The sequence below is a fragment of the Natrix helvetica genome (genome assembly GCF_964273705.1).
Source record: "Natrix helvetica genome assembly, chromosome: 6".
Taxonomy (NCBI): Eukaryota; Metazoa; Chordata; class Lepidosauria; order Squamata; family Natricidae; genus Natrix; species Natrix helvetica.
In genome coordinates this window covers 4,170,269-4,197,768 of record NC_138553.1, presented here as the reverse complement: position 1 = coordinate 4,197,768, position 27,500 = coordinate 4,170,269, and the positions used below count along the sequence as shown (strand labels likewise).

At 45.4% G+C, this 27,500-nt stretch overlaps 1 protein-coding gene across 1 annotated transcript in view; it reads right to left on the bottom strand.

The window, feature by feature from the left end:
• Positions 1–27,500, bottom strand: part of PLXNA4 (plexin A4) — a 397,694-nt gene that overhangs the window by 63,938 nt on the left and 306,256 nt on the right. Inside the window, exons 13-20 of the mRNA XM_081957639.1 lie at positions 25,483–25,634; positions 24,224–24,341; positions 17,888–18,024; positions 13,305–13,505; positions 8,452–8,545; positions 6,206–6,445; positions 4,533–4,679; positions 2,987–3,221 (exon numbers count right to left, since the gene is read on the bottom strand). Coding sequence (XP_081813765.1) covers positions 2,987–3,221; positions 4,533–4,679; positions 6,206–6,445; positions 8,452–8,545; positions 13,305–13,505; positions 17,888–18,024; positions 24,224–24,341; positions 25,483–25,634 — 1,324 coding nt within the window. The remainder of the gene's footprint in view (positions 1–2,986; positions 3,222–4,532; positions 4,680–6,205; positions 6,446–8,451; positions 8,546–13,304; positions 13,506–17,887; positions 18,025–24,223; positions 24,342–25,482; positions 25,635–27,500) is intronic.

Sequence of the window (27,500 nt, the reverse complement as noted above, 5' to 3'; positions counted from 1 at the left end):
ATCTTATCTATCCCACTGTCATCCCAAAGTGATAAATTATCATTCGTCCTGGGTCAACTATTTGTGTTTGTTTCTTAATACCATCTCTTGTCAATTGTTGTTTCATTAAATATGATAAATTCAGTCTCCAGAATAAGTCTATCATCCGATTCAAGTGCAGACAGAAGTAGTTGCCAGTTAACTGTAATAAATCCATCCAGTCTTTGTACAAGAAAATAGTTTGTTGCCTTCCGCAACAAAGAAATACGGAAACCTAAACTTTGGAGCAGCAGACGAGGTCCATTTAGTTAGTTTTCCAGCCATGAGATCCTCTCTTTGCTTTGGAACTGAATCAAAGTCCTTTTGGGTATCTCTCTATCTTCATGCCCTGATATTTTTGGGAACATCATTAACTGTTTGATCAAGCTTTTGAAAGAGAAATCTAGCTAGAAGCTGCAGATTTCTCCTTTCTTTAGATTTCAGACACCGTTCAGCCATTTTAATCTATGGAACTTAGTCGAAGAAGAAAGAATCAGAGAAGTATGTTTTCCTCTACATTTCAGGCTGAGGTTATAAGAAAATTGCAATAAAAATAAACTTCGGGTACTTTTCAAATTCAAAAAATACAAAATTCAGTGGTGAGAGCCTCCCCAAATGCTGCTGAGGGGACAGAGATTATCCAGAATAACAGATATCAAAAAGGGGGGAAAAGGAGAAACAGAGTCCAGATAGGGGTTGAAATAAATCAACATTCAACCGGTAATCAACTTTTAAAGCAAAAAGCAAAACAAAGCAATAGATTCAAAAAGTGAATGTTAAGATAACGAAGCTGCTGACAGGAAGATGAATACGCCCAGTGACTTTTCCGTCGCTTCCAAAGGGAACTGGACTCTTCGTGTCCCAGTGGATTCACGAGTGCCGAAAAGTCACATTGGGTCACTCTTAAATGCTCCCATTCAAAGCCAGGGAGAAAAAAGAACCTGCTTCAGCAGGAAAATCAGCAGATTGTCGGTAAGAGAAAAAAAGAAACTCTTACTGTGCATCAGCCATATTGAGAGGAAGGGCTTATTTGTTAGATCTTCTCTTATCCTAGTTAATTGTGTGGTGAGAACGCAGCCAATATAAAGCCATTAAATATGCTTCTTATTTCTCCAGCAGTACAGGCAGACCTCAATTGACGACCACAATTGAGCTCAAAACTTCCCTGGCTAAGCGAGGCAGCTATTTAGTCAGCTTTTGCCTCATTTTACAACCTTTTTTTGCCACGGTCGCTAAGCGAATCATTGCAGTTGTTAAGTGAATCATGCAGTCATTAAGCGAACCTGGCTTCCCCCTGTCAGAATGCGATGGCCATTTAGAGAATGCGGTAATTGTTTAAGCCAGGGGTGTCCAAACTTGGGAACTTTAAGACTTGTGGACTTCAACTCCCAGAATTCCCCAGCCAGGCTGGGGAATTCTGGGAGTTGAAGTCCACAAGTCTTAAAGTTCCCAAGTTTGGACACCCCTGGTTTAAGCAAACCTAATATTCACTATAGTCGTGGGTTATTTTGCAGGAACTGGAAGGAAATGCTGATTTTTGGTAAAAATGTCATCGCTTGTAGCCACATGGCTATGGGGTGTTGCAAACGAGCATCAATGCGCACTGGTTGCCAAGCGCCAAATGCAGTCATGTGACCCCGGGAAGAAGGAACGGCATTGGGACGTCCAATCTGATTCACGAATACCTTTTTCCAAGGACGGTTGTAACTTTGACCAGTTGCTAAGCGACCGGTTGTAAGCCAAGGACTACAAGCAACTGAGCAGTTGCACAGGGGAATGACTTTGTAAAAGGGACCAGGACCACACCAAGGAAACCATCGATACAGTAGTCCTCGACTTTATGGCCACAACTGAGTCCGTCGCTAAGCGAGACAATTGTTAAGTGAATTTTGGCCCCTTTTCACAGCCACAGTTGCTAAGCAAATCACTGCAGTTATTAAGTTAGTAAGATGGTTGTTAAGTGAATTCGGCTTCACTTTGCTTGCCAGAGTGGTCACAAAACGGAATCACGTGCTCCCAGGAAACTACAACCGTCATAAATACGAGTCCGTTGCCAAGCATCTGTTATTTTGATCTGGTGACCACGAGGATGCGTCACACACAACGGTGTGAAAACTGGCCGCAAGTTCCCTTTCGCGTTGTAACTTTGAATGGACACTAAGTGAACTATTGCCAGTCAAGGACTACCTGTAAAAGGGGGATGAAGGAAGGAAAAGGTTTTTCCTTTTTTCCCTATTTCTTAAGCTGTAAAGAAGGAGAGGGAAGAAAATATCCTTTCAGACATGCAAGATTCCATACAATAAAAACACAATAGCAGAGTTGGAAGGGACCTTGGAGGTCTTCTAGTCCAACCCCCTGCCTAGGCAGGAAACCCTAAACCGTTTCAGACAAATGGCTATCCAACATCTTCTTAAAGACTTCCAGTGTTGGGGCATTCACAACTTCTAGAGGCAACTTCTGTTCCACTGATTGATTGTTCTAACTGTCAGGAAATTTCTCTTCAGTTCTAAGTTGCTTCTCTCCTTGATTAGTTTCCACCCATTGCTTCTTGTTCTACCCTCAGGTGCTTTGGAGAATAGCTTGACTCCCTCTTCTTTGTGGCAACCCCTGAGATATTGGAAGACTGCTATCATGTCTCCCCTAGTCCTTCTTTTCATTAAACTAGACATACCCAGTTCCTGCAACCGTTCTTCCTATGTTTCAGCCTCCAGTCCCCTAATCCTCTTTGTTGCTCTTCTCTGCACTCTTTCCAGAGTCTCCGCATCTTTTTTACCTCTTGGTGACCAAAACTGAATGCAAATATTCCAAGTGTGGCCTTACCAAGGCCTTATAAAGTGGTATTAACCCTTCACGTTAACATCGCCTTACAGTGGAGTAGAATGAGCTCAACTGGGCGTGCTGCCTATCTGGACTACCTCGCAGGGCTGTCAGCAATTCAGCCTTTTGTAACCCCTTAGGCTCGTAATACCTTCCTTGCACTCCAGAGCCACCCGGGACTCCAGATTGTCCATCTGCATTTGCAGCCTCTTGAGCGTGAGGTCGCTTTCCCGAGACTTCCGCTTGTAGGCGATCAGGACGGCTACGATGAAGATGATGAGCAGGCCGCCGGCCACGGCGATGCTGACGATGGCGGGCAGGCTGAGCGGGCTGTCGGAGGAGATGTTCACCATGCCAGGGGAGAATTCCATGCCTCCGACACGAGCCTGCGGAGAGGGAGAGAGAGAGGGGGACTAAGCCAGTGTTTCTCAACCTTGGATTGGCCCCTTTAAGAGGTGTGGGACTTCAACTCCCAGAATTCCCCAGCCAGCAAATCACTCGATCTCATGGTCTGTGCTGGCTGGAGGATCCTGGGAGTTGAAGTCCCACTCTTCTTAAAGGAGCCAAGGTTGAGAAAGTGTGTAGCAATCTATCTTGCTAAGTTAGTGGTGCGTTGGCCTAGTGAAGGGGAGCTCTCGCTTCACAATCAGGAGGCTGTGGATTCGATCCTAGGTAGAGGCAGATATTTCTCTCTCTGGGCCCAATGGGAATGTATCTGCTGAACAAAACTCTGCATCGGCAATAGGAAGGGCATCTGGCCAGTAAATGCTCAGCTCCATTCAGTTGCCATTCAGACTCCACCCCGCAGGGCTGTTAAAAGAAGATGAATCTATCTTGCTAAGCCCAAGACTCACTTCTAGCATTCACTTCTCCTGGTGAAAGATGAAGTCGCTAGATCTCATGGTCTTCTTGTGGAGGATAAAATCACACACACACAGACAAAACACCCTGGAGAAAAATGTGTTTTTCTCTTTTACTCTTTTTAATTTGCATTTTTAAATGTTATGGTCGAGTTTCCTTTTGTCTCTGCTAAATTTTTTTCTTTGGGATTTTGCATTTTAATCTTCTGAATGAAATAAAAATAGAGAAAGATGAAGTCACTAGTCCTCATAGTTCATGCCAGCTGGGAATTCTGGGAGTTGAAGTTCACACCTCTTAAAGGGGCCAAGATTGAGAAACATTGCACTGATCTCACTTGCTAAGCTCAAATCCCACCTCTACATTCTCTTCTCTTTGTGAAAGACAAAGTCGCTAGTCCTCAAGGTCCATGCTGGTTGGAGAATTATGGGAGTTGAAGTCCACACCTCTTCAAGGGGCCAAGGTTGAGAAACACTGCACTAATCTCACTTGCTAAGCTCAAGTCCCACTATTCGCATTCTCTACTCCTTGTAAAAAATGAAGTCACTAGATCTCATGATTCAACGGGTGAACACAGGAACCTCCCAGTTGAAATTTGAGGATCTAAAAATACTGATATTGAGACGGATATTAAAAGTGAGGGTCTCTTCCCTTTACTAGCCACAGGGGAATAAGTGAGGAACAATAAATTATGCAAAATTTCAAATAAAACAGGATTTGGCTCTCTTCGTATGACAACATCGCTCTCCAAGTTCCAAGGGACAGTTGACTTTTTGATTGATTCTTTTCAGGGTAAGTAAATCGCCTTTGCCCCGCGACATGCCGGCGGTATTCCTTACCGTGACTTTATGCCGTCCTGTAAGATTTGGGGATTCACACAACAGCTGGACATCGGAGACGGTAACCACGCAGGGTTTCTCCCCAATCAGCACGGTGTAATTCAGCTTAGCGTTTCCTCCCGCCACCGGCGGGGTTAAGTTTTTCCCCTAGGCCAAGAGAAACCACATGGGTGGATGGTGAGATTGGCAGCATATACATTTAATCAATTAATCAATAATAAACCAATTGATCAATAAGGGCTGAATCAAGGCAGTCAGAAAAAATGAGAAGAAAAGGGGTAATCTTTTTACCACCTCCCTGTAACGCAGTGGTGTCCAATCTTGGCACCTTTTAGTACAGTATGGTGAAGGTAAAGGTTCCCCTCGCACATATGTGCTAGTCATTCCTGACTCTAGGGGGCGGTGCTCATCTCCGTTTCAAAGCTGAAGAGCCAGCGCTATCTGATGACGTCTCCGTGGTCATGTGGCCGGCGTGACTCAACGCTGAAGGCGCACGGAACGCTGTTCCCTTCCCACCAAAGGTGGTTCCTATTTTTCTACTTGCATTTTTATGTGCTTTCGAACTGCTAGGTTGGCAGAAGCTGGGACAAGGAACAGGAGCTCACTCCGTTACGCAGCGCTAGGGATTCCAACTGGCAAACTGCTGACCTTTCTGATTGACAAGCTCAGCATCTTAGCCACTGAGCCACCATGTCCCTTAAGTATAGTATAGTATAGCCTTTATTGTCATTGTACATCATGTATACAACAAAAAACCAGGGAGAATTCTGGGAGTTGATGTCCACAAGTCTTAAAGGTGTCATGGTTGGAGATCCCTGGCATAATGTTAAGTTTGGAACGGCAGCTGAGAACGGAGGGTGCTTCGGATAATCTGGAAAGAAAGAATATCTCCTGTTGAAAGACTGTCAGAGAGAGAGAGCGAGAGAGAGAGAGGCAGAGCCTGGGCCGTCTGCCAGCCCTCAGATGTGGAGTCAACAACCCCCAGGTCTGCAGGTGGCTGATGAGGAAGAGGAGGAACAGCTGAATCCAGTGCCTGACGCACGAATGCACAGAAGGCAGAGGAGAGGAGAGCAGTGGAAATCTATGGGCCGGTCCTTGGGAACGGAAGAACCACCACTGCTGGAGAAGCCCCACCTGAGCTCTGGGGATGGGGATATTGTTACTTTAAGAGAAATCTATATTATGATTTATATATGCTCAATTAATCTAGGAGATGGGGTTAATGGGCTATTGTTACTTTAAGAGAAACTTGTATTATGATTGTTGGGAGGTGAGGGGGTACAATATCTGAATGAGAAATCTATTTTAAGACGGGGGGAGGGGAGGGGGTACAGTATTTGTATGTGATCTATATTATATGTTGGGGGGGTCGGGGGAGTAAAAAGGGGGAAAATCTGTTTGTATAAAACTTTTTCAATTAAAAAAAAAAGAACACATACAATCCCCTTTTGCGACCCTCCCTGCCATCTTCTGACAAGCAAAGTCAATGGGGGAAGCCGGATTCGCTTAACGACCACTTCACAACTGCAGTCTTTTGCTTAACAACCCAAAAAGATCGTAAAACAGGGCACAACCGCTTAACAACTGCCTTGTTTATCAGTGGAAACGTTGGGCACGGTTGCAGTCATAAGCCCGAGGTCTACCTCTGCATTGCATCCTCCTTGCCCCCGTACCTTCAAGATCAGAGGGGTTCCAGGTTTCAGTTCCAAGATCCCGGGGGGACCGAAGGCCTCAAAGACGGGGTTTGGGTAGTAGGTGAAGTTGGTCTTGTTGAGGATCAGTAAAGAGAAGACGTTGTCCAAGACAAAGCCGAATTCATCCGGCCGTTCGGCGAGATCAGACTGGTTGCTGGGGTCCACCATCAAGGCCGGCGCCTGGCAGACCATTTCCGTCTCGTTCTGAACTTCGCAGACCTGAAACGGAGAGCAAGGGAGAAGGTTGAGGAGCAATCCCGTCCTTCGTGTCATCCAACGTTAGAAAAGAGGAACGCATTGCGTGCGTGTCCACAACTGGCACTGCAAAGAGGGGGAATCCATTCCCAGATCTTCACACATATTCAGAAGGATTCTTTGGGCTGAAAGGACACCCTGAGGACACAGAGAAACCTCCAAGTGGCCTCAACGGCCCTCTAAAAAGGATGCAAACGACCAGCTTTCTGCAAGGAGTATAAATCCTCCCATTCCCCACCATCCAGTCAGAACAGAAGAAGCTTCTTGGAGGAGAAGCGAAACGTCTTCAAAAGAAAACAAACAAACAAGGAGGTCCAGTTGCCTCCTGAAAAAGCATCTTTGGGACAACCATGACCTGGTAACAATCTCTACAGAGTTTTAGCCATACAATTTGGGATGAACAGCTTTGGAGTGGAATGGGAGTAGGAATGGATTTCCGGAGAAAAAAATTGCAAAACTACAGGTACCATTTGCACCACTCAGGTGTGACCCTGAGGACACAGGTAACTCTCCAAGTGGCCTCAACGACCTTCTAAAAGGATGCAAAAGACCAGCTGCCTGCAAGGAGTATCAATCCTTCCTCCTTCCATCATCCAGTCAGAGCTGAAGAAGCTTCTTGGATGAAAAGAGAAACGTCTTCAAAAGGAAAAAAACCCCAAGAAAGTCCAGTTGCCTCCTGAAAACAAAGCACCTTTGGGACAACCGTGACCTGGATGATGGAGAATCTCTCCAGACTCTGAGCTGTAAGTGAAGACCTGGTCTTCCTTGGAGTAAGTCAACACTTACTCAATCAACACAGAGAGAGGGTCAAAGATCACCTACAATGGAAACATCTAGGAATATCCCAGTTTCTCTGAGAGTCTCAGGCCTGGTGACATGTTCGGGTCTTAACAACAGCAAGGTTGGAAAAGACCTTGGAGGTCATCTAGTCCACCGCCTCCTCTGCTCAAGCAGGAGACTCTACATAATATTCTGGATGAATGGCTGTTCTTGAAGATCTCCAGTGTTGCCACGCCCATAACTTCTGGAGGGAATTGATTGATTGTTCTCACTGTTAGGAGATTTCTCCTTAATTCTAGGTTGGATCTCCCGGTGATAAGTTTCCATATGTCTTACTGAGTGAAAAATAGAACTCAAACCAGAAGCATTCTTATTAGGACTACCGGATCAAAAAATGGACAAACAATCTCAATACATAATCATACACATACTCACTGCAGCCAGGATTGCCTTCGCACAAAACTGGGAAAAAAATCAATATGCCCTCAGATGAAACTACAATCAGGAAAATACCTGAATGCGCAGAAATGGATAAAATGACAATAGAACTAAAAGAAAGAGAAGAATCGGACTTCTATAAAGTATGGAATAAAATGTACAAGTGGCTAGAAAACAGAAGCCAAGACAGAAAATAGAGAATACAAATATATGGGGATATAAATAATGAATACTATTATAAGTGTTAATACTATGTTTGTTAAATTATAGGACAAGGTTATAGTGAGAGGAAGGCAATGCAGAAGGGAGAATGATAAAAGCTAAAGAAGGAAAGCTGATAGAGCAGGGGTGTCCAAACTTGGGAACTTTAAGACTTGTGGACTTCAACTCCCAGAATTCCCCAGCCAGCTGGCTGGGGAATTCTGGGAGTTGAAGTCCACAAGTCTTAAAGTTCCCAAGTTTGGACACCCCTGCGATAGAGAAAGCTGAAAAATTACTGTATACTGTTATGTATGTTCTGTGTTTTGTTTTGTCTTACTGTGTTTTTTTTTCTTTGCTGTGTCTTCCCTATTGTTTTTAAAGATCAAAACATTTCATATTTTTAAAAAAAAGTTTCCATATGTCTTGAGGGACTTCCAGAAGGATAATAGAGATGGCACTGATCTCATTTGAGGGGGTGAGGGACAATCAACCTCCTATGTTTCCCACATTTGGCATTTGAGAATCCTATTTTTTTAATTAAATCAACTCACATTGATGTGTTCTTTCCCGCCATACTTGGCCCGGATCTGAGGGTTCTGGATGAGATCCAGGTTGGTACCCCAAACCGTAACAGGTGTATTTCCACTGATGGATAAAGAAGAAGAAGAAAGACGAAATTAGCGAGAACCTTGCGACCCACCTCCGTGGATGTTTCTCAAGGTGAAGTTAGCAATGTCGAATTAGAAGCGTCTTCCAATCTGTGTCTTCCACTGAGACAAAATAAAAAATGAAATTCTGGCCTGCCACTGTAAATCAGTCCATTCTAAGCCTCATCCATCGGTTTCCACAAGTAGAGTTAATTCAACAACTTCCAAATGGTATTGTTGATTCATTCCTTCATTCATAGATTCATACAAAGATTCATTGTCATTCAGTCATTCATTTATAGTACATTCATTGATTGATTTGACTGACATGATTGATTCATTCACAGATCCATTTATTATTCATTCATAAACTCATGCATAGATTCATTCATTCATAGATTCGTAGACCGATTTGCTTGATTCATTAATAGATTTATAGATTGCTTATTCATTCATTGATTCATGGATTCATTCATTGATAGTTCATTCAGTCATTCATAGTTTCATGCATAGGTTCATTCATTCATTGACTGCTTGATTGACTTGATTGAGTCATTCATTAGTAGAGATTGATTCATTCAGCCATTCATTCATAGATTCGTTGATTGGTTGGTTAGTTGACTTCATTCATTCATTGATTACTCATTCATAGATTCATGCATAGATTCATAGATTCATAGATTGATTGATCAGTCATTGACTTTTTTAATTGACTGACTGACTGACTGACTGACTGATTCATTCATTCATTCATTCATTCATTCATTCATTCATTCATTCATTCATTCTCAGTTTGACCTATAACATACACTGCACTGAAAGTAAAATGCATACATTTACTGGTTGTCAGCAAACTGGACAGAAGAATTTCATTTGTTGCATTGCTTGCAAGAGTTTGTTGCATAAATTCAAATCCAGAAAGTACACACAGATAACTGATTCAGCTGGACTCGTTAACTTCTTTATATATATATAATGACACATGAATAAATGTACAACACCAACAGGTGATTCTTCCAAGTAAACACAAGGCAGGAGAGTTACAGGCAAACACAAGCAGTTAGCTTCATTTTAGTAGACGAACCCAGACAGACTGTTAGTTTACTTCTCAGAGCAGCAGACTGCTTAAGTTTCTGTTTCAATTCTTTGCACAGACTCAGATCTATTTAAGCTCCCATTGGCTGACTTTGTTGCTATGCCTATTCATTGGCTGACCTTGTTCCCATGTCTCTCCCAGTCATGAATATTTTAACATTGCTTCACACACACAAATTTGACCACCAGGCAAAGCCCAGGACATGAGCCCAGGAAGTCAGCCAAGCAGAAGAAACCAAGTGCCTCCATGCCAGCTACCTGGAATTGAAGCAAGAGGGCCAGGCACAGAATGGGTGGAAAACTGGGGTGTGGATACCGCCCAATTGACCTAAGAAAGCTGGGGCGAAAGCACTTAGTACTTGAGTCCCCAGCTATGAATGTTGGTTTAGAGTAGTGTTTCTCAACTTTAGCAACTTTTAAGATGGGTGGATTTCAACTCCCAGAATTCCCCAGCCCGCTATGGAGTCTGGGAGTTGAAGTCCACCCATTCTAAAACTGGCAAAGCTGGAAAAGGAAAGTTATGTTCTTGGATTTTAATTGAGTTGATTGAATTTCTTGATAAAGAATGACATCACCCAATACAAGTACCATATTTTTCGGAATATAAGACGCACCTTCCCCCCCCCCCTGAAAGAGCGTGGAAATGCTGGTGCGTCTTATACACTGAATGCAGCCATTTTTGGCCTCCTGAAGCCCCCGCCCCCGCATCCCACTTTTGCAAAAAAAACAAGCGAAAAACGGGCTGTTTTTCTGCAAAAAAGGAGGCGTTTTTGCCTTACCCCAGCCCTGCCGAGGCCTGTGGAGTGCTCCTGGGGGCCAGAGAGGACAAAAACTTTTTTTTCTTACTTACCTCTCTGAAATCTTGGCGCGTCTTATAGTCCAAAAAATATGGTAAGTCCTCAAATTACAACAGTTCATTCAGTGACCGCTCAAAGTTACAACAGCACCGAAAAAAGGGACTTACGACCGTTTTTCACACTTACAACCACTGAAGCATTCCCATGGTCCCGTGATCCAAATTCGGACGCTTGGTAACTTTGATCCCCTTCTGACGAGTCAAGTCAATGGGGAAGCCAGATTCACTTAACAACCGGGTTAACTAATTGATCACCTGCAGTGATTCAGTTAACAACTGAGGCAAGGAAGGTTGTAAAATGGGACCAAACGCACTTAAATGTCTCGCTTAACAACATAAATCTCGGGGCTCCGCTGTGGTCGTAACTTGAGGACTACCTGTAAAGTTAGGAGGTTGCAAAGGCAGCTATAGAAAAGAGACCATGGTAACAAAAGGATGTTTGGGGAGTAGGAAGTTAGCACCCACCTCTCTCCTAGAAAAATGAAATATCCTGGGAAATATTGGAAAGGCAGAATATTATATTTCCCTGGATAAGAAACATGTTTTTAGGCAGGAAAAAGACTCACTCTTAATAGCCCCCACCTTTGTCAATGGGTCATTAAAGAGCCTGAGCTCGTCTACTCTACATAACAAAGGTAGGATTAACCTCCTACAGAAACTTTTGTTCAGGAACTCGAGCCAAGGGATCCTATCCACCATTAAACCATCTTTCCAAGCAGACTCCATGTTTCCAGTGTCTTTTTCCCTTGGAACTTGGAATTACTGAACCCAGAAGGACATTTCTTCCAACAGGGGTTTGCTGAAGTCTGCAAAACTTTTAATTAATTGAGAATAAATGCAGCGAATGAATTTGCTGGAAGACTTTTGCCAAATTGGAAAATTGGGAGCCATCCTGTCTTTCAAGAGCAATTGCTCTCTAAGAAAAAAAAATACTCTTCTTTTTTTAAACTGAAAAAACATAAATAGAGCACAGCCTTGAATTTATTCCATTATAATCACCACAATCTGTCCTCTTAACAGCTGAAAGCTCCTTTAGATAGATTTTTTTTTGAAATAAATGTATCCTCATATCTGTTAAACTAGAGGGGAATGAAGAATTATTATTTTTTTAACTCGGAGATATAATTAGGCGTAGAGAGATGTGTGAGTTTCAGTTTATCTCTTATTTTTTATTTCCTCCTCATTTTACCCAATCCTGCATCATTTTGCACACACCCTCCTTCAATTCATCTGCACATTTTTATGCACATTTTCCTAATAGATGCAGTTTTAAAAGCTGTTTCTACTTACTTTTTTAAAAAAAAATACTAATGTATTCAAGGACTGGAACATATCCCTTCTCGGAATTTCACACCTCGGCTCAAACCCACCCAAGACACGTTTTAAAATGTGTACTTTGAAAACAAATTGGATCAAACCTGCCTATGCAAAACTCAAAGTCCTTTTAAAATGCAAATTAATGCAATAATGAGACTGAACAGACCTGGGGAGTGAGCACCTGTAACAATAGCATGGGTTGGGGGGAGGAGGGGGGGGAAATGATTTCTCCATTCGTATGTCCTCCGAGGAGAGGGTGAGTTTCGATTCCAAGTTCCTAGAACTGGGCGGATAGGCTGAAGTTGCTATCAGTGGCTGGTGTGTGAATTTGCTCTCTTGGAATTAAAAGAGTTTGGTGAACTAGTGAAAGCAACAAGGCTAGAAAACTGGGAGGTTGTGAGTTCTGGTCCTGGTTTAAGCCCGAAACCAGCTGAGTGATTTTGGACCAGACACACTCTCTCAACCGCTAAGAAAGAAGGGCAGGGCAAACCATTCCTGAAAATGTTGCCATGAAAATGGGGGGAGGAGGAGGAGGAGAAGGAGAAGAAGGAGGAGGAGGAGGAAGAGGAGGAGAAGGAAGTGAAAGAGAAGGAGAAAGTAGAAATGGAGAAGGAGGAAAAAGAGGTGAAAAAGGAAGAGGAGGAGGTGAAGGTAGAAATGGAAGAGGAGAAGAAAAAGGAGGTGAAAAAGGAGGAGGAGCTAGGAGGAGGAGGAGGAGGAGGAGGAGGAAGAGGAGAAGGAAGTGAAGGAGAAGAAGAAAGTAGAAATGGAGAAGGAAAAAGAGGGGGGGAAGAGGAGCAGCTAGGAGGAGGAGGAAATGAGGGAGAAGGGAGGAGAAGAAAAGAGAAGGAAAACGCAGAAGGAGACAAAGGAGAAGGAAGGGAAGGAGGAGGAAGAGGAGGAAAGGAGAAGGACAAAGGAGAAGGAGACGGGGAGGAAGGAGACGGGGAGAAGGAGGGGAAGGAAGAGGAGGAGGAGAAAAAAGGAAGAGGAGAAGGAAAATCAGAAGGAGGAGGGGAAGGAGAAGGAGTGAAGGAGAAGAAGGAGGTGGAGAAGGAGAGGAAAGAGAGGGATGAGAAGGAGAAAAGAGATGAAAGACAAGAAGAAGGTAGAGGTGGTGGAGAAGGAGATGATGGGAAGAAAATGCTGGCTGGGGAATTCTGAGAATTGAAGTCCACCCATCTTAAAGTCACCGAAGTTGAGGAATGCCAAGGGGGGGGAGCTGACCTCTGCTTCTGAGAGGGCTTCCTCTGGGCCCCCATTTCTAACCAAGGAAGCTAATCTCATCGGGGTGAAGAAGAGCTTTCACCTCGAATTCATGATGCTCTGGAATAAATAGGATAAACACCTTCTCCACAAGCTAACAGCGAGTTAGCTTCCTTTGCCTCTCCCTACCTTCTTTTCTTCAAAACATTTCTCAATCCCTCTCCCTTCCACCCCCATGGGACCTGTCCTCATTAAGGACCATCCTTCCTCATGGCCTCCTTACCTGACAATGCTCCACTCGGGTTCGATCCTCAAGATAGTTGGATCTTCCACGTATTTAAACTTGAGCTCCTTGTGCATTTTAGCCTTCTCCAGCTCCTTGCGCAGCGTGGCCTTGTCCACCTTCACAGTTACGTCCACCATATTCTTCTCCACCACGTTCCCAAAAGTCGTGGTGTTGCAAATAATGAATTCTGCCGTCCTCCTGTCAGGAAAAGGAAAGAAAATAAACCGGCTTTAGAAAATGTAGGAAAGTCATGTGGAGATTCTGCGTCCTCCAGGTTGACCCAAAAGTGCTTTTTCAAAAAGGCAGCTGGACTTTCTTGGGGTTTTTTTTCCTCGAAGGGGTTTCACTTCTCATCCAAGAAGCTTCTTCACTTCTGAATGAATGGCGGAGAATGGAAGGCTTTATATTCCTTGCAGTCATCTGGGCCTTAGTACTCTCTCTGAGAGTCCCTGAGGTCACTTGGAAGTCGATCTGTGCCCACTTTTGAAGAATAGCAAAGCCCACATCTGGACAGAGAGGCCCAATGGTGTGAAAGAGGGGGTCAAAGAAGTTATCTACCTTAAGATTGAACAGCCCTCCCTCAACAGAGGGGGAGGGATACAACACCTTCTGTCTCCAGTCTACAAGACAGTCCTTTCAGAAGTTCCAAGAAGCTTCCACACCAGTGGTGGGATTCAAAAAATTTTACTACCGGTTCTGTGGGCGTAGCTTGGTGGGCATGGCAGGGGAAGGATGCTGCAAAATCTCCATTCCCACCCCACTCCAGGGGAAGGATACTGTAAAATCTCAATTCTAAACCCCACTCCAGTGGAAGGATACTGCAAAATCTCCATTCCCTCCCCACTCCAGAGGAAAGATACTGCAAAATCTCCATTCCCTCCCCACTCCAGGGGAAGGATACTGCAAAATCCCCATTCCCTCCCCACTCCAGGGGAAGGATACTGCAAAATCCCCATTCCCTCCTCACTCCAGGGGAAGGATACTGCAAAATCTCCATTCCCTCCCCACTCCAGGGGAAGGATACTGCAAAATCCCCATTCCCTCCCCACTCCAGGGGAAGGATACTGCAAAATCCCCATTCCCTCCTCACTCCAGGGAAAGGATACTGCAAAATCTCCATTCCCTCCCCACTCCAGGGGAAGGATACTGCAAAATCCCCATTCCCTCCCCACTCCAGGGGAAGGATACTGCAAAATCCCCATTCCCTCCCCACTCCAGGGGAAGGATACTGCAAAATCTCCATTCCCTCCCCACTCCAGGGGAAGGGTACTGCAAAATCTCCATTGCCTCCCCACTCCAGGGGAAGGATACTGTAAAATCCCCATTCCCTTCCCACTCCAGGGGAAGGGTACTGCAAAATCTCCATTCCCTCCCCATTCCAGGGGAAGGATACTGCAAAATCCCCATTCCCTCCTCACTCCAGGGGAAGGATACTGTAAAATCTCCATTGCCTCCCCACTCCAGGGGAAGGATACTGCAAAATCCCCATTCCCTCCCCTCTCCAGGGGAAGGGTACTGCAAAATCTCCATTCCCTCCCCATTCCAGGGGAAGGATGCTGTAAAATCCCCATTCCCTCCCCACTCCAGGGGAAGGATACTGTACATTCCCTCTGGAAAAGGATACTGCAAAATCCCCATTTCCTCCAGATAGATAGTGGCGGGCCAGCAAGAGGTGGTCGTTTCTCTGAACTACTCAAAATTTCCGCTACCGGTTCTCCAGAACTGGTCAGCACCTGTTGAACACCACCTCTGTTCCACACCCATTTGCACTATTCAAGTGACCCAGAGGACACAGATAAACCTCCCGGTGGCCTCAACGACTCTCAAGAAGAGAGCCAAGCCAAGGCATCCAACGAAGCTCTGCCCAGCTCCGCATTTGATGCAGCTCGAACGTCTGGGGTCATTGAAGTCAGGGAGAATACAAATCCAGGAGACAAGCAGAACTTGTCTGCAGTCCGCGAACCACACAATCTGCAAGCTGGCAGGAGTTGCGATGTCACACTGGCCTTCCCACAGATTTTGACAACCCCCTGCGGATGCCCCGCCGGCCCTCAGTGATGGCTTCCTCCAGATGTCAATAATGAAGTTGACCCAGGGGATGCCTTATGGAGCTTCTCCAAACATCTTCCTTGGGGTTTTTTTTTGGAGTGGGGGTTGACATCAAGGCTTTGCCCGCCAAGATAAGGTAAAGGTTCCCTTTGCACATATGCGCTAGTCGTTCCTGACTCTAGAGGGCGGTGCTCATCTCCGTTTCAAAGCCAAAGAGACAGCGCTGTCTGAAGACGTCTCCGTGGTCAGGTGGCCGGCATGACTAAACGCCAAAGGCGCACAGAACGCTGTTCCCTTCCCACCAAAGGTGGTTCCTATTTTCCTACTTGCATTTTTTACATGCTTTTGAACTGCTAGGTTGGCAGAAGCTGGGACAAGTAAAGGGAGCTCACTCCGTTACACGGCGCTAGGGATTCGAACCGCTGAAGTGCTGAACTTTCTGATCGACAAGCTCAGCATCTTAGCCACTGAGCCACCATGTCCCTCTGCCCACCAATATAGAAATAGCAAAAATTGGGAGTCTGCTAGCATTTTTCCCCCTACTAACAATTTAAAAAAAAAATTGGCTAAAGGTTTTGGGAGCTGCAGTTGGCTTCATTGGATGCGCAAAGTGGCAGTACAGGGAGTCCTCACTTAATGACCAGTGGCTTAGTCATCATCTTCTTTTAATGACCCCATAATCCCTTGCGGGGTGGAGTCTTGGCAACTGAATGGAACTAGCTGAGTATTTACTGGCCGGATGCCCTCCGTGTCGCCAATGCAGAGTTTTGTTCAGCAGATAAAATTCTCATTGTGCCCAGAGAGAGAAAGAAATATCTGCCTCTACCTAGGATCAAACTCACAGCCTCCTGATTGTGAGGTGAGAGCTCCACCTCTAGGCCACCGTACCACTCGATCAGTCACTTAGTGACCATCCGAAACTACAACAGACCCCAAAAGCTACGTATGACCCAGTTCCAGAGTTCTGATGGATGCACACACAACCAGGGACACATGACGGAATCTTCGGTGCTTTGCAATTAGCTCCACTTTACGGCCAGTTGCAATGTTCTGTGGTCACGACGTATGGTTTTTTTTTTGCCAGTTTCCAGACTTTTTAACCGGTTATTGGATATTTGGGGCTCCATGACAGTTGTAAGACTTGATATAAAATGCATTATTTGGAAATGGTGCTCCCGGATCCCTAAATTTTGCTACCTTGGAAAAGGTACTTTCGTGCCATATCTAAATTTGATGTTTAATTAATTAATTCAGATAATTAAGCTGCACAGGCAATGGGGGTGCCTAGAAAACGACCCCTTCTCTAACGATGGCTTTGCCATTCCTGAGCTCCAAAATTCCTACTTTTACAGGTACTTCTCGATTTAAAAACCAGAACTGAGCCCAACGTTTATGATGCTAAGCAAGACAGCCGTGAAGGGAGCTTTGCCCCGTTTTACGACCTTTCTGGCTCCGGTTGTTAAGCGAATCACTGCGATTGCTAAGTTAGTCACACGGATGTTAAGTGAATCCGACATCCCCCCTTGACTTTGCTAGTCAGAAGGTCGCAAAAGGGGATCACTGGGACACTGCAACTGTCGTAAATATGAGTCAGTTGCAAAGCATCAGAATTTTGATCACGTGACTGTGGGGATTCTGTGAGGGGTGTGGTGGCCTAGAGGTGGAGCTCTCCCCTCACCATCAGGAGGCTGTGAGTTCAATCCTGGGTAGAGGCAGGTATTTCTCTCTCTGGGCACAATGAGAATGTATCTGCTGAAGAAAACTCCACACAGGCGACAGGGAAAGGCATCCGGCCAATAAAACACTCTGCTAGCTTCATTCAGCTGCCCAGACTCAGAACAGAATCTGGAGTGGCGCGGTGGCCTAAAGGTGGAGCTCTCACCTCACAATCAGGAGACCGTGAGTTTGATCCTAGATAGAGGCAGTGTCACTGCGTTTATTCGGTTTGCCAGCTGTGCCCACATTCTGAGTTATACGGTAGCATGAACTGACTTCTTATCAGCAATGATTCACTGCGCATGTCATACATTCCATACCTTCATTCTTACTTCTTTTCTTTTGTCCGTCTGCCAAGGCAGACAGGAATTCTGCCAAGATGCAATCATTTAGTTAGTAAGTTTGTGTTTTTATTTTCTTTACTATAAAATGTTTTTCTTAGAATATACCTCGGGGTTTATTTTGCTTATTTTTGCTTATTTTATTACAGGGCTCAATTCACACCCTGACAGGCAGATATTTCTCTCTCTGGGCACAATGAGAATATATCTGCTGAACAAAACTCCACATTGGCAACAGGAAGGGCATCTGGCCAGTAACCACTCAACTCCATTGAGGCCCAGGCTCTACCCCACCATGGATTATGGGGTTGTTCGAAGAAGATGACAGGGATGACAACGACTATGGGGTCGTAAGGGTGAAGATCTGTCATACTTCACTTTTCTCAGGGTCATTAAAAGAACCGTTGTAAGTTGAGAACTACCTGTATCATCCTCCTTCTTTCCCCCAAGCAGGCAAATCTCGGAGAAACTTACCGGTGGAAAAGACAAGGATATTCTCCAAACATGACGGAAACGTTGCTCCCTGCATTCAGGTTTTTGCCTGTGATGGTGACTTGGGTACCACCGGATATCGGTCCTTGCTTTGGCCTGAGGTCAGAAAGAGACAGCATCTAAAAAAACAAAAAGGAAAGGGAAAAGAAAGTGAAATGGAATGGAATAGCAATCCCCTGCAAGAGTGACAGGAGGGACGGATTAAAATAGAAGACCAGAGGTTGTTCATTCAAAGGATGACAGATCTGAGTTAGCATCTTTGGAAAGCTTTTTTTTAAAGAAAAATAACCCTGGACTATGTATTAGTTACTAATCAAAGTTATCTTGAAGTAAGATGGGTATTTACTGTTGTGGCCCCCCAGCAGTCGGTGGAGCTGGCAGCAGATTCGGACATTGAGGAGGTTGGGGAGGAACCTGGGCCAGTCCTGGAGTCTGGGGAAGGCTCGGATGAGGGCTCTGTGTTGGAGGCAGAGAGGGGGCCAGAGCCGTCTGACAGTTACCAGCTGCCTTCGGAGTCAGACATCAGTGAGGCAGAAGAACAGCTGGAGCCTGTTCCCAGTTTGTTCATGTGCAGAGTTGCCAGAAGGCAAGAACAGTTAAGAAAGAGATAGGAGAAGGAAGGGAAATAATGAGAGTAGGGGAGGGAGGGAGGGAGGGAGGAAGGGCTAAAGTTTGCTTTATTATTGAAACAATCTACTTGTTTGTTAATGATTGGATGATTGATGGATGGATAGCTTGATTTTTATCCCACCATCTCTCTTTTACATTCTCCTCCCCCCCTCTCTCTCACACACACACTATCCTGAATCCAACTCCAAAGCCCCCTTCTGTTTCCACTGCCTGAAAAAACCCTCAAATCTCAGAGCAACCTGTCATTCCATATAAATAAGGAAGAAGAGAAAAGAGAAGCTTCTGTACATGCGCAAAAGCATTGCACATGCCAGCAGGAGCGAATCGGTGGTAAACCAGTTAGCAACCCACCGCTGCTGCGCCAATCCCACTTCCCTACCTCTCTGCCTTTCAGCCCATCACCAAGATAACCTGTCCGTCTCCCACCCACCCACCTTCCCTCCCTCCCACCCTCCTAGGTCTTATTTAAGCCATCCCCAGGATCCTGACAAACGGCCAGGCATCCGTCCTTTTCTCTCTTTTTTTTTCCAGGAGAAATCTGAAGTTTCCGTTTCTTCTTTCATTTGCATTTTAATAGAAAAACTTTTCAGCTGGGTCCCACGCGAGGAGCCGCCCCCTGCATTTAAATGAGGGGTTCTCTCCCCACCTCCCCGGTTTCTCCCTCACTTCTCTTCGAGTACTTTGGCAGAAATGGTTGACATTTAGATGAAGGAGCAGCTGGATGGCCTCTCCATCCCCCTGCACCGTCTTTCTCCACCTGGGTGATGAATGGAATGGAATGGACTAGAATAGAATAGAGAATCATTAATAGAATAGAATGCAGAACAGAATAGAATAGAAATACAGAATAGAATAGAATAGAATAGAATAGAATAGAGAATCGCAAATAGAATAGAATGCAGAGCAGAATAGAATAGAATAGAAATACAGAATAGAATAGAATTGGAAGGAACCTTGGAGGTCTTCTAGTCCAACCCCTGCTTAGGTAGGAAACCTTACACCACTTCGGACAAATGGTTGTCCAACATCTTCTTAAAGACTTCCAGTGTTGGAGCATTCGCAACTTCTGGAGGCAAGCTGTTCCACTGGTTAATTTTTCTCACTGTCAGGAAATTTCCCCTCAGTTCTGTGTTGCTTCTCTCCTTGATTAGTTTCCACCCATTGCTTCTTGTTCTACCCTCAGGTGCTTTGGAGAACAGCTTGACTCCCTCTTCTTTGTGGCAATTCCTGAGATATTGGAAGACTGCTATCATGTCTCCCCTAGTCCTTCTTTTCATTAAACTAGACATTCCCAGTTCCTGCAACCGTTCTTCATATGCTTTAGTCTCCAGTCCCCTCATCCTCTTTGTTGCTCTTCTCTGCACTCTTTCTAGAGTCTCCACATCTCTTCTACATCGTGGCGACCAAAACTGAATGCAGCATTCCAAGTGTGGCCTTACCAAGGCATTATAAAGTGGTATTAACCCTTCACGTGATCTTGATTCTATCCCTCTGTTGATGCAGCCTAGAACTGTGTTGGCTTTTTTGGCAGCTGCTGTCCCCGGCTGGCTCCTATTTAAATGGTTGTCCACTAGGACTCCAAGATCCCTTTCACAGTTACTACCATTGAGGAAGGTACCACCTATACTGTACCTGTGCATTTCGTTTTTCTTGCCTAAATGTAGAACCTTATTCTCTTCACCATTGAATTTCATTTTGTTAGATAGTGCCCAATGTTAAAGTTTGTCAACTTCTGAATCTTTAGCCTATGTTCCAGATTGTTGGCTATTCCTGCCAGCTTGGTGTCACCTGCCTGTGCTGGCTGGGGAATTCTGGGAGTTGAAATCCACCTGTCTTAAATTTGCCAAGGTTGTTGGACACCCTTGGTCCATGTAACCATATACCGGTATGTACCACTTTATTTTGTTCTTCGGTTTTGCTGAGTAATTTTAAGGTGGGTTTAGTTTGGGCTTTATTTTAGATTCGTGTTTAAGACGTGTGGACTTCAACTACCAGAATTCCCAAGCCAATTTTATTGGAAGGAAGTTTTATTTTTCTCACCTGTTAGCTGAACCGAACCCACTTAGCTCATTTTCAGCTCAACAGGTTGCACAGACCCACAAAATGAATGAATTCAGTTAATTCTGATCCCGTGACCTTAGAAATGCTACTGCAGCCATAACTACGGGGGGGGGGGGGGGGGGAAACCCAGTCATATGTGACTTTATGGAGCACTGCTCTAACATCAAATGGTCACTAAATGAATGGTTATAAATTGAGGACTACCTGTAGCCTGAGCTACACAACTGGGCAAAAAAAAAATATTCAATATCATTCTGCTTTAATGTTGCTACAACCACGTTTACCGCAGTTCTTCACAAGACTGCAGCAAAATCTAACAAGTCACAATCCTAGAATGAATATTTGATATTCCTTTTATTTTTCCTCCTTTCCTCCATACCCGTTTTTTCTTGTCTCCTGTTTTTTGTTTTAGATTCCCCAGCTCCGAACCTCTCTTTATTTCTTACCCTTTGTAAGTTTACTCGCAGCTTTCATTGGCAGGTGAACAACTGCTATACATAAAGTAAAATAAATACTAGTCTTTTCCAATCCCGAGAGGGCCTAGGAATTTCCGGAGGTGTTACAATCATAACACACACACAAAATTTATTATCATCTCATTTACAGGTGTGTGATATTTTGCGGCGGCCTATTAATGATTCACAGCTGCCGAAACGAATTCTAGATGGCATGGTTATGTGTGCAGGGCCATGAGGGATCTGCTTTATAGGGAGTCCTCAGCTTACGACCGCAATTGAGTTCCAAATATTTGTTGCTAAATGAGACATCTGCCAAGGAAGCTTTGTTCGATTGGACCACCTTTCTTGCCACGCTTGTTAAGCGAATCACTGCAGTTGTTGAGTGAAACCGATCACCTGTTGCTCGAAAGATGATCACAAGGGGGGGCTTGTGTTGTCACGTGACTCCTCGACTTACAACCATTCGTTTAGGGACCGTTCGAAGTTACGACGGCACTGAAAAAAGTGACCTTATGACCAGTTTTCACACGTAAAACAGTTTCAATATCCCCTGGGGTGCTGGGATCGAAATTCGGACATTTACAATACAATACAATAGCAGAGTTGGAAGGGACCTTGGAGGTCTTCTAGTCCAACCCCCTGCCTAGGCAGGAAACCCTATACCGTTTCAGACAAATGGCTATCCAACATCTTCTTAAAGACTTCCAGTGTTGGAGAATTTCACAACTTCTGGAGGCAACTTCTGTTCCACTGATTAATTGTTCTAACTGTCAGGAAGTTTCTCCTCAGTACTAAGTTGCTTCTCTCCTTGATTAGTTTCCACCCATTGCTTCTCGTTCTACCCTCAGGTGCTTTGGAGAATAGTTTGACTCCCTCTTCTTTGTGGCAACCCCTGAGATATTGGAACAATGCTACCATGTATTTGGCAACTGACTCATGTTTGCGACGGTTGCAGGGTCCCGGGGTCATGTGATCCACTCTCACGACCCTTCTGACGAACAAAGTCAACGGGGGAGCCAGCTTCGTTGAACAAAACCGTGTGACTAATTTAACAACTGCAGGGATTCACTTAACAACGGTAGCAAGACGGGTCGTAAAATGGGGCAAAGCTCCCTCAACCACTCTTCTTGCTTAAGCAACGGAAGGACCTTCTCAGCTGTTGCCTCAAGATTCAGGACCACAGAGGTCTCTCTGGCCACATGCCATCCCCTGATGAAGATGAGGAGAGCCGAAGCTGAGGAGAAATCAGAAATTTCCCGCCAATTTCGTGGGCAGGAGGAACGGGATGGCTCAGTGGTTAAAGACCCTGAGCTTGTCAGCTAGAAAGCCGCCAGCCCAGGTTCAAGACCCAAGCATTGTGTGATGGGGCGAGCTCCCGTTCCTTGCTCCAGCTTCTTTCCACCTAGCAGTTCGAAAGCGTGCAAATGAGAGTAGATCAATAGGTACCACTTTGGTGGGATGGTAACCGCGTTCTATGCGCGTTGGGATATAATTGTATTGACCACATGGCCACGAAAATGTCTTCAGACCACGCTGGCTCCCTCGGCTAGGAAACAAAGATGAGCAGTGCCCCAACCAGACAGGGGAAATCTTTACCTCTGTTCTGACCGAGGCTTCCCAAGAGCATGAAGCAAACTCCTGGTCCCAACAAAAAACCCTTTTATTAATTGACTGTGAATTCTGCTCATTTCCATCCAGCCAAGTCTTTCGAAGGAGGATTTACAGTCACAGACCTTCTCTGGCTTGGAGAGCTGCCATGATGATATCTGTAAAACGTGGCAAGGAGTCTCGGAGAGTCACGAGCCAATGAAGCGAACTAATGATCTCCTGCAAACTCCACTCCCCCTTTGCTCCTCTTTTATTTCCTCGGGGAGGGGCCAATCATTGTCCACCTGTGGCCTTACTCCCAAGTCGACCCCTGTTCTTTAGCTGTTCCCTTCGTCTGGCTATTCTGCGCATGCGCACACTGGGATCAGGCTCCAGCTGTTCTTCTGCCTCACTGCTGTCTGACTCCGAAGGCAGCTGATAACTGTCAGACGGCTCTGGCCTCCTCTCTGCCTCCGACACAGAGCCCTCATCCGAGCCTTCCCCAGACTCCAGGACTGGCCCAGCTTCCTCCCCAACCTCCTCACTGTCCGAATATGCAACCAGCTCCATTGGTGGGCCACAACACCCTCTACCTTTTGTGGCCAGAGAAAAGCTGGAGGATGTCTCTGAATCTTTGCAGGGGAAACGAGAAAAGCTCCCCGCTTTCCTAAGGACAGCATATTCCCTTCTGCCGTCACTTTGTGAAGCGTTCTTCCAAATGTCTTCTTTTGCAAGTATAAACACGAAACATCTTAGAGGTGATTGTGTGAAACGCCAGAATATTCAAATATGCCCCAAGGCCAACCTCATTAGAAAGCAAAAGTATCTTATTTCGCTCCTGAGAGATTTCCAACTCAGACGAATTTCCAGGGGGATGCCTTTCCCTCAAATTGAACGAAAACTGGTAGGAAAAAATAAAAATCCAGGTGATTTTTTTCCCTATTCAACACTCGTCTTTAAGCCAAGGTTCCACCATACGCCTAGTCCTCACAATTTAGTGGCCATTTGGTTACAACGGCCCTGAAAAAGGTGGCTTATGATCGTTTTTCAGACTTACGACCATGAAAGCATCCATGCGGTCACTTGATCAAAATTCATCCGCTGGCAGGTGGTTCATATTTATGACAGTCGCAATGTCAATAGACATTTCATGACCCAACTAGGTAATATTATCACCTACTTTAAAAGGATAGGGCTACTTTAAAAGGGCAGGGCTACTTTAAAAGGACAGGGCTACTTAAAAAGGAACAGGGCTACTTTAAAAAGTCATGGCTATTTTAAAAAGACAGGGCTACTTTAAAAGGACAGGGCTACTTTAAAGGAACAGGGCTACTTTAAAGGATAGGGCTACTTTAAAGGACAGGGCTACTTTAAAAGGACAGGGCTACTTTAAAGGATAGGGCTACTTTAAAAGGACAGGGCTATTTAAAAAGGACAGGTGACTTTAAAAGAACAGGGCTACTTTAAAAGGACAGGGCTAATTTAAAGGAACAGGGCTACTTTAGAGGACAGGGCTACTTTAAAGGTCAGGGCTACTTTAAAAGGACAGGGCTACTTTAAAAGGACAGGGCTACAGACTTACCGTAAAGTAATAGAACTGGGAGGATTTTGCCATGAATTCTGGCCTGCATTCAGCCACACAAATGTCCACGTATCCAGCATGCTGGCTGAGTTTCGCTTCGCCCATCTCACAGACAATTCTAGAAGGAAAGCAGAGACGTTCAAAGGCTGAGCTTTTCCTCTGGCGAGCTGCTTTGCAGCTTCCAGAGCGAGATTGGCGGCATCTTCACTAGCTGGATTGATTGCAAGGAAAAACAGGTTTAGTTTGTAAAACCGTGGAGGGCGGAAATGTACATGGGCTCCTTGGCGCCTCTCTGAACTTGGTTGTTTTCCTACAGACATTTCATCACCCAACTAGGTAGCATCATCAGTGTTAGACGAGAGGAGGGGAGGTTGCAAAATGGAGGAGGAGGAGGAGATGGGTGATTCTCTTGCAGACATTTCATGACCCAACTAGGTAGCATTATCAGTGTTAGAAGAGAGGAGGGGAGGTTGCAAAACGGAGGAGGAGGAGGAGGAGGAGGAGGAGGAGGAGGAGGAGGAGGAGGAGGAGGAGGAGGAGGAGGAGGAGGAGGAGGAGGAGTGGTGATTCTCTTGCAGACGTTTCACGATCCAGCTAGGTAACATCATCAGGGTCAGAAGAGAATAGACAATGAATGCCCTGCTAAATTTGGTCTTTTCAACAGGTAGTCCTCAAACTTGTGACCACCATGTCTGTTACTAAGATGGATGGAATGACGGTGGAGAAGGAATTCTAGAACTATTGATTCAATTGGGAAGCCAGTCAAATCACCGAAAAACCTGAGAAGGCGGCCATGGCAGCCATGTTTGATACTGTTACCAAGGAAACCACATGGACTCTTCTGCGGTGTCCCCCACCCCCCACCCCAGATCAAGCTCAACTTGTGGGGATTCCATCTTGGACGGGCAAGTCCAAGACCCCTTCCCAGGCTCCAGACATTTTCCTGAAGCCTGGGGAAGGCGAAAACGGCCTCCCCCGGCCTCCAAGAGGCCTTCCGGGTTCCGGAAACAAATCATTTCCAAACTTCCGGTTGGCCCATTGGAGCCATTTTTCACCCTCCGCAGCCTCCGGAGGCTTTCCTTGAAGCCAGGAAAGGGGGCGAAAATTCAGCTGGCTAGTGCGCCCATGAGTGCCGGAGCTGACGGCTGGTGTGCCTTCCAACTGTGGCTCTGCGTGCCATCTGTGACACCCGTGCCACAAGTTCGCCATCACAGCCTTAAGGTTTCCTTGCTCCGCTTTGCCCTGCGGACTTCACTTACTGCTCGGCGGGGACGTATCCGTCCATCAAGGGAACGCACTCCACGCCAGCCACTCTGACATGGGCTGCGATGTCCCAGAACTCCAGGCCGAGATTTTCTCCCCGGATGGTCACTCTGGTCCCTCCTTCGCGAGGTCCTCTCACGGGACTTATCTAAGAAAGCAAAGTGCTGGTTAGGAAAAGTTAAAAAGATTGAGGGAAAAGAAAATCAAAACCGCCTCTTGCTTATTTCTTTTTGAAGGATGCCCATCTTTCCTTCCACAATACCGTACAATACAGTAGCAGAGTTGGAAGGGACCTTGGAGGTCTTCTAGTCCAACCCCCTGCAGAGGCAGGAAACCCAATACCATTCCAGACAAATGGCTATCCAACATCTTCTTAAAGACTTCTAGTGTTGGGGCATTCACAACTTCTGGAGGCAAGCTGTTCCACTGGTTAATTAATTAATTAATTAATTAATTAATTAATTAATTAATTAAGATAGATAGATAGACAGACAGACAGACAGATAGACAGACAATACATAGAATAGAATAGAGTTGGAAGGGACCTTGGAGGTCTTCTAGTCCAACCCCCTGCCTAGGCAGGAAACCCTTTACCGTTTCAGACAAATAGCTATCCAACATCTTCTTAAAGACTTCCAGTGTTGGAGCATTCACAACTTCTGCAGGCAAGCTGTTCCACTGGTTAATTGTTCTAACTGTCAGGAAATTTCTCCTAAGTTGCTTCTCTCCTTGATTAGTTTCCACCCATTGCTTCTTGTTCTGCCCTCAGGTGCCTTGGAGAATAGTTTGACTCCCTCTTCTTTGGGGCAACCCCTGAGATATTGGAAGACTGCTTTACAATGCTTTAAAGCTCCCTCTAAGCGGTTTACAGAGTCAGCCTCTTGCCTCCCAACAATCTGGGTCCTCAGAAGGATGGAAGGCTGAGTCAACCTTGAGCCGGTCAGGATCGAACTGCTGACAGTGGGTGGAGTTTGCCTGCAATATTGCTCTCTAACCACTGTGCCACATGGTCCTTCCTTCCTCCCTCTCTCCCTTCCCACTTAGCAAGAGCACTTAGACTTATATACCACTTTACAGTGCTTCACAGCTCTCTCTAAGTTGTTTACAGAGTCAGCCTCTCTTACCCCCACAATCTGGGTCCTCATTTTACCCACCTCGGAAGGAAGGAAGGCTGAATCAACCTTGAGCCTGGTGGGATTCGAACTGCCGAACTGCAGCTAGCGGTCAGCTGAAGTAGCCTGCAGTGCTGCCTTCTAACCACTGCACCACCTCGGCTCGGTGGTTAGAATGCAGTAACACCCATTTTCTTCTCCAACTCTCTTTTAATCGTTCCAAACCTGAAATCTCTTTCCAGTGATACTTCGCTGCCTACCCACCTGCTCGGACCCCCTCCGCTTGGGAGCTGAATGGAGACTAATTTGCAAGCCTACCAATTAGATCATTTTGAAGCTTTTCTCGGTTAGTGGGACCCAACCCTGAGAGCAATTTGGTGACAAGGGTCTGGAAGTGACTTGCAATCCTGCAGCCAGGATATAAACAGGCTTTTGATGCCAACATTTGTCTGTTCTCGGCTTATGATGACAGTCTTGGGGGGAATTCGGTCAGCCCAAATTTTTAGGTAGACGTATCCAAGGCACACTTCTTAAATTTGAACCTCAGTGGGGAGGCATTTGTTGGAATTAAGCCCTACGTGTCTCGGAGAAGCCCATTCCTTCCCAGCATAATTTTGTAAAGCTGTCAAAACAGCTGTATTTCACCGGAATGTTATTTATTTCCTGGTTGTTGTTGTTTCAATCCATTTATCGGGTATGAGGGAAGAAGAAGGAAGAAGGGAGGAGAAAGAAGTTGAAGCAGGAGGAGATGGAGGAGGAGGAGGAAGAGAAGGGAGAAAGAGAGAGGAGAAGGAGAAGGAGAAAAAGAAAGTAGAAAGAGCTGAGGAAGAAGGAAGGAAGGAGAGGAAGGTTAAGGCGAGGGAAGAAGAGGGGGGAGGGAGAAGAAGAAAGAAAAGGGAAGG